This window comes from Ostrea edulis, chromosome 3 (genome assembly GCF_947568905.1).
Source record: "Ostrea edulis chromosome 3, xbOstEdul1.1, whole genome shotgun sequence".
NCBI lineage: Eukaryota > Metazoa > Mollusca > Bivalvia > Ostreida > Ostreidae > Ostrea > Ostrea edulis.
Window position 1 is genome coordinate 21,475,865 of NC_079166.1, and position 7,017 is coordinate 21,482,881.

At 34.4% G+C, this 7,017-nt stretch overlaps 1 protein-coding gene across 1 annotated transcript; it reads left to right on the forward strand.

The window, feature by feature from the left end:
• The first annotated feature begins 1,981 nt into the window (after window positions 1-1,981).
• Window positions 1,982-6,253, forward strand: LOC125676643 (multiple epidermal growth factor-like domains protein 10). Its single transcript, XM_056157762.1, has 5 exons — window positions 1,982-2,112; window positions 2,195-2,235; window positions 5,545-5,676; window positions 5,832-5,912; window positions 6,003-6,253. Exons 1-5 carry the CDS (start codon window positions 2,000-2,002, stop codon window positions 6,137-6,139), a joined length of 504 nt encoding a protein of 167 aa, XP_056013737.1. The 5' UTR covers window positions 1,982-1,999; the 3' UTR covers window positions 6,140-6,253.
• The last annotated feature ends 764 nt before the right edge of the window (window positions 6,254-7,017 follow it).

Here is a 7,017-nt window from a genome sequence, read left to right on the forward strand (position 1 = left end):
ATCCTCTTATGCCCTGATCCCATATCTGGTATATTCATGGGTACTTGTTTGTCCAACTCTAATTGTATTGCTTATAGGAGTCATTAGATTGGACACTGTTCGTTATCTTCAACTCTCACTGAATCCAATGGAATTGATATAAGACGTTTGAAGATTGCTTTAAAGATATTGTTACATGAAAGGTGAAGGTAACGAACAGTGATCGATCTCAAAATCATATACGCAATACAAAATATATACATATATACAGGATCACCTTCACTCTCACAGACGAGTTGATATATTTTTATCTAGAAGAGGAAAGGGGGTGAGAAGGATTATTTTATGAAATTTTAAAGTTCCAGGTAATCGGGAATCTCTGTGTGGGTGGACGGGAAGAAGAAGGAATCATTTTCCTATTTATCTAAACAGCTGGTGAAGAGGAGAGAGAGAGAGAGAGAGAGAGAGAGAGAGAGAGAGAGAAGAGAAGAGAAAGAGAGAGAGAGAGAGAGAGAGAGAGAGAGAGAGAGAGAGAGAGAGAGAGAGAGAGAGAGAAATTTTCTTTGTCAAATATGAGAAAGAGAAAGATGTATACATTTATTCAAATTTGTTTTGTTTTAATACAGGAACATGAATTGCAGTAAGGATTAGGAAGGTAGTTCGATTGTTAAGTACAAATGAATTAATGCTAGATATTGACTTTAGAGACGACATAAAGAATAAAGACAACCATACTACAGTCGGATATCATATCACCCTGTCTATATCATTATTTTTTGTTAATGTGGTTCGTTACAGGACTGCTAAAATGTTTCTCAGTTATATTTGCATTATTACATAGGAGGTCTGAACCGATTCATAATTGATTTAGAAACATATGATTAATGTAATATTTTTCACGCATTCTGATTTTGTGAACCCCAGATTCCATTGGTATTGTAATTGCACTATAATATCTTTTTGGTAGGCCTGTAATTGTATTCAGTAAAACTTTCAAAGGAAGTTACTGAACAATTAAATTTCGTTGATTTCTTGTATATTGCTTAAGTCCCTCTCAAGAATATTTTACTTATAAGGATACGTTGAAAAACATGACGTTTCAACATTAATCTATTCAAAGAGCGCATGTATTCTCGTGAAGTGAGTTTTAAACATCATTCAGTGAAGTGTTACACATCTTCATTTATAATTATTTTCAAAACATTTTAATGAAAAGTGAACAAAAAAGAATGAGTCCAAAATAGGAAGTACGAAAGAATGCACGTGGATACACGTTCTTGCTTCAGTACAACCAATCAATTTACATCACTGTAGATTTACCTATGGTGTCAAAATTAATCTTGTTACAGATATTTGAATGAAAGGTGAAAATAACAAACAGTGATCAATCTCATCACTCCTATAAGCAATGCAAAATAGAGAGCCGAACAAACACGGAACCCTGGATATACCAGAGGTGGGATTAGGTGTCCAGGAGGAGAAAACAGCCCCTGTCGACTGGTCACACCCGCCGTGAGTCCTATATCTTGATCAGGTAAACGGAGTAATTCATAGTCAAAATCAGTGTGCCGAGAACGACCCCACAATCAGAATGAAACAGATTAGATAGTATTTGACCCAATGATAAGTTGTATTGGCAAACTACATCGTTATAACGACCATAGAATATGCGCAATGCTGACTTTAAACGATTTATTAAATTGTAGAAACGATTGATTTTATTTTTATACTTACTGTTTCCTTGTCATGCCTAATACAAATATCACTGTATCTCAGTTTCTGTATATGCGATATCGTGCATGATACTACTGGTATAAGATATGATGGTATGATATGTTGACACCGAGTGCAAATTTCAAGGAGAGTACATAAGGAAATGGAATTTTATGAAAATACACAAATAAGTTTTGAATAGAACAGGCGGGGAAGTAACACGCCGCACACAGCATATTCTACCATATGGGACGCATAGACGGAAATATACGAATACTTTCATGAAACATAGAAATTGTGTAAATAAATGAAACGCATATATGCTATGGATACTCCGTATACAACGGTTTTTTGTCCATTATTTGTGGTGACAGTCCTAACCCATCACGACATATTGACCCGTGCTGACCAATGTACTGGGTAAGTGAATTAAATTTTCTATTTAACATGTATATGCTGAGAGAGAGCCTTTTATTCTGAATTTTTTTTCTATTTAATACAGGAACATGAATTGCAGTAACAGACAGGAAGGCGATTGTTTTGGTATGTTACAAGTAATCACTGATAAACATTATGTAGATACTAACTCTCAAAACTGCATAGTATATTTTAGTATTATGATGATAATTGTATATTACTTTGTCGATTTCGCTGTTGTATATTTAACTACGGTCCATGATAGGACTGCACACCTAACATTTAAGGATTTGAAAGTTTTGAATCCAGTATCCTCAAATGGATATAGTTTATCATAGACACTAGTCTTAGTTAAAAATAGTTAACAAATATTGCTATTTTGTTGATTTGAATCTGTTCCATGGATAACTAGTTCTAATTGTAAAAACATCCGTTACCGATATACTCCAACGTACCTATTCAACGTACCTATTCAAAAAATGTGTTATTAAATTGTTCAACATATACTAACATTAGAGGCAGGGATATGTTTATTGCTATTCATTTATTTGAGAGCTATATAAGTTAAAGCACTGCACAATCAAAAAAAATCCAACGTGTATGTACTTCCTGGTCAGTGATGTTCAGTCACCTTTGTCAACCCGTTGGTATGTACAGAATTATTTTAAAGGCAATTTATTGGGGGGGGGGGCAAGGAGATTTCCCCAGTATCCAATCAAACGTAAGGATACGTGGATGCGCGAAAGCAGTTATCTTACGAATACCACTAAGTGATGTGTTTAAGTATACATCAAACCACAGCCTGCATACCATTTCCTAAAAATTGAATATATCATGGAAGTACGGATATCCAGGTATAATGAAGAAAGTAAAGTAAGTCCAAAATAGGAATTATGAAACAAATTTACTGACACATATGATCATGCTTCAGGGTTACCAACCACATTACATTGTAAGGTCTTTTAGACTCAATTATGATATCAATATCCTCCCCATCAGAGAGTTTTAGGTATCTAAATAATTAAGAGTAAACGCCCGTGCTTGCATACGTGTATGAGTGCTTTTGACGAAACAAATCACTTGAAAATCGAAAACTGTATCTGCAATATCAATTTCAAAACATTTCGCTGAAAGGTAGCAATGCTATGTTTCAATATATGAACTCAAAATGCATCCGTATTCAAGCAGACACACATTTGAATTTGCAATGTTTGTATATGTAGTTTATCATACATTTATATGATAAACATACAATAAAAATTCTATTTTATGAAAGCCTTTTCTTAAAAATATTTGTCCATTTTAGTACCCTAAATATAGTGTGTATAAATTCGTGAGCATACACGCGCAGATGAATTCGATTCAACACTGTATTGATGTCATTCAACAGGCATTGATCTCAAACTCCCAACATACAATCCATAATGTTTCAACCAATTATTGGCAAATTATGATTTTGTAATCGTCCAATCAGAATTTAGCACATGTGCATGTATGAAAAGTGAAGATAACGAACAGTGATCAATCTCATAAACCCCATAAGCAATGTAAAATAGATAGTTGGGCAAACATGGACACCTGGACACATCAGATGTGGACTCCGGTGCTTAGGGGGAGTAAACACCTCCTGTCGACCGGTCACACCCACCGTCAGTCCTTTATCTTGATCAATTAAACGGAGTTATCCGTAGTCAAAATCAGTGTGCCACGAACGGTCTAAGAATCGGTATCGAACACGTCAGACAACATTTGACCCAATGATAAGTTGTATTGACAAACTTGATCGTTATAACGAAATTTGCGAAATGCTGACATTTAACGAGACTGTTGAAACCCCTCTACTAGCAACTTGTTTTTCAGTAGCTTGTATCCATATAAAAACTGACCATACGCAGAATAAGCTCTTGTATATCGATTTAGCTGAAAGATAAACACCATATACAAATGGTAATGGAATATTGCTGCATAGATATGGAAAGTTGACGATGTAGAAGCGGAATTCATCCCGTTTGTCATAAAGTCGCATGGTTAGTTTGCTGTTAATATCTTTTTAAAATAAAATGTCTAAGTATGAATCAGAGGTCGACGATTCTGTGGTGTCTTTTATTTCGAGCTCGTAAGAATATATCGAATCGACATATGAATGAAAGTTATGGTTGTTAATAAAAAAAAAAACGTCGTCGATATATCTTAATGTCGAATTGTGATGATCAAATAATGTAGACAATAACAAACCATAATGAGTACTAAGATACAACTTAAACATAAGGTGAAGATAACGAACAGTGATCAATCTCATAACTCCCACAAGCAATACAAAATAGATAGTTGGGCAAACACGGACCCCTGGACACACCAGAGGTGGGATCAGGTGCCTAGGAGGAGTAAGCATCCCCTGTTGACCGGTCACACCCGCCATGAGCCCCATATCCTGATCAGGTAAACAGAATTATCCGCAGTCAAAATCGGTGTGCCAAGAACGGCTTAACAATCGGTATGAATCATGCCAGACAGCATTTGAGCCAATGCGAGATCGTGTTGACGAACTAGATCGTTATAACGACCATAGAATTTGCGAAATGCTGACTTCAATCGAGACTGTTGAAATCCCTGTACCATCAACTTGTTTGTCAGTAGCTTACCTCGATTTAAAAACTGACTATACCCAGAACAAGCTCTTGCATATCGAATTAGTTGAGATATATAAACACCATATGCAGGTGATAATGGAATATTGCTACATAAATGTGGGAAGTTGACGATGGAGAAGCTGAAATCATCCCATACATTTCAAAACATTTAATGAAAAACAGAAAAAAAGTATTTTCCATCAAATAAATATGTCATCAAAACATAATATCTGCACATTCACCCGGTAGTGCACATTTACAGTGTTAGTGAACCAATTTATAAATATTTAGATCATCTACGTATGCCGTTAACATAAATTCATTTCCCTCATTCATAACATAGCCATTGGCGGTTTGGTATTATCCAGATGTACAAACACATATGCGTATAGGTTGCTGATTCTGACGATACTTATTAATCAATTCTCATCTCAAGAACAGAAAGTTTCAGGGAATATTTTTTAAGAAGTGAAAATTATTCCCAAACTTTGTTCGGGGAACATAATTTGCGTCATTGTCGTGAGGAATTACCTGTTTGTCGAAAGAATGACAATCCCAATGAAAATGGAATACATGATACATTTATATATGTATGTATATATGTATATATGTATGTATGTATATGTGTGTGTGTATGTATGTATGTATGTATGTATGTATGTATGAATGTATACATGCATGTATGTATGTATGTATGTATGTGTGTATGTATGTATGTATGTATGTATGTATGTATGTATGTATGAATGTATGTATGTATGTATGCATGTATGTATGTATAATCAATTTCTACTTGTACTTCCAGCGTGTAGATGTCCTCTTGGATTCATTGGAACAGATTGTGAGAAACAGTGTCCTTATCCTGGCTATGGAGAACATTGCCAAATGACGTGCAATTGTGAGGAACAGTTTTGTAATCATACAACAGGGTGTCAAGGTATTGTACTACTGTAATATCTAATTATATGCACTTCATTGAATGAAGATATTTATTCCCCGATACTCAGAATCTTGGAAAACTTAGATAATTCTGTTAATAATATGCTATTAATAATGATTATGTTATTATATATAAATACTTTTTTTTCAAAGCTGGATCGCCAACACTACCACCAATTGTTCGAAGTACAACTTCTTCACATATTATGTCTTCAATCAATCCAACCACTAAAGGTAACGTTTAGGAATTGAAACCATTGGTGAATCTATGATACACTATCTTTAAAACACATTAATATTTCACCAACATTTGATTTTATATAGAATGTTCACCAGGATACACAGGGAACAACTGTGATATTCCATGTCGATATCCGAGTTATGGAGTCAGTTGTCAATTGGAATGTAATTGTACGGAAGGGAATTGCCATTTCCAAACTGGATGCATTGGTATTCAATGACATTTAATGATTTTAGTATGTAGTAGTATCTTATTTTTATACCATAAGAGTTTATATAATTTGTATTGATTTGACAATGCTAGCGAAATTATCTCTTATAAACTTGTCAAACTTTATTGTGGCATGCTTTTCACTCGCATTTCCCTAGAATATACTCGTAATTAGACTATATGAAAGCTTTCAAAACACATTGGCATTATCATCATAAAACTTAATATACTTATGATTTTCACAAATGTCATCGATGAAAGGTGAATATACGTGTATATAATGTACATTTGGAACACGTTTTAAAATAAGTTTTATTTAAGATTATTTATGAATGGATAATTCCAACACTGAACGAATGTTGCTGTTCGTTATCTTCTCCTTTCACATTCATTGCCGAAATGCAGAAACAAAAATGTTTTAGGAAATTCAGAAGGGGGCGAGGTGTAATGTCAATGACACTAATCTAAAACATACTCCCAAACAGTAATCACTTTACACATTACATGTATACCTATAGAAACATCTGAACACCCGATCTAAGAATTATTCATGTTAGAGGAATGTGTTCGCGAGTAACTACCGGAGTTGAACATTTTGTTGGTAAGTAGAAAGAACCCAATAGAAGCTAGTTGATTTGTACTTGCTACTAAAGTCGCTGTGTAAACAAACGAAATCATTTAATGGTTTGGGTTTCGGTTGGCATGGGGCTTCGGTTAGTGTTGGAATGTATGTTGTCGGTGAAATATAATGTTCAAATATGCTACGAAATTTTTATTTAAACGTTTTGTGACAAATGTGCATGAATGCAGGGATATAAGGTCCTAACTGTTGGTATATGCTTTACATAGTAACTTGAGGATTGTTTTATAAGAGGATCTGTAGATCTC

Coding starts and splice junctions, on each gene's coding strand:
- LOC125676643 (XM_056157762.1), top strand. CDS start 2,000: ATGAAACGCATATATGCTATGGATACTCCGTATACAACGGTTTTTTGT. Junction 2,236..5,544: donor ACAGGAAGGCGATTGTTTTG/GTATGTTACAAG, acceptor TTGTACTTCCAG/CGTGTAGATGTCCTCTTGGA. Junction 5,913..6,002: donor AATCAATCCAACCACTAAAG/GTAACGTTTAGG, acceptor GATTTTATATAG/AATGTTCACCAGGATACACA.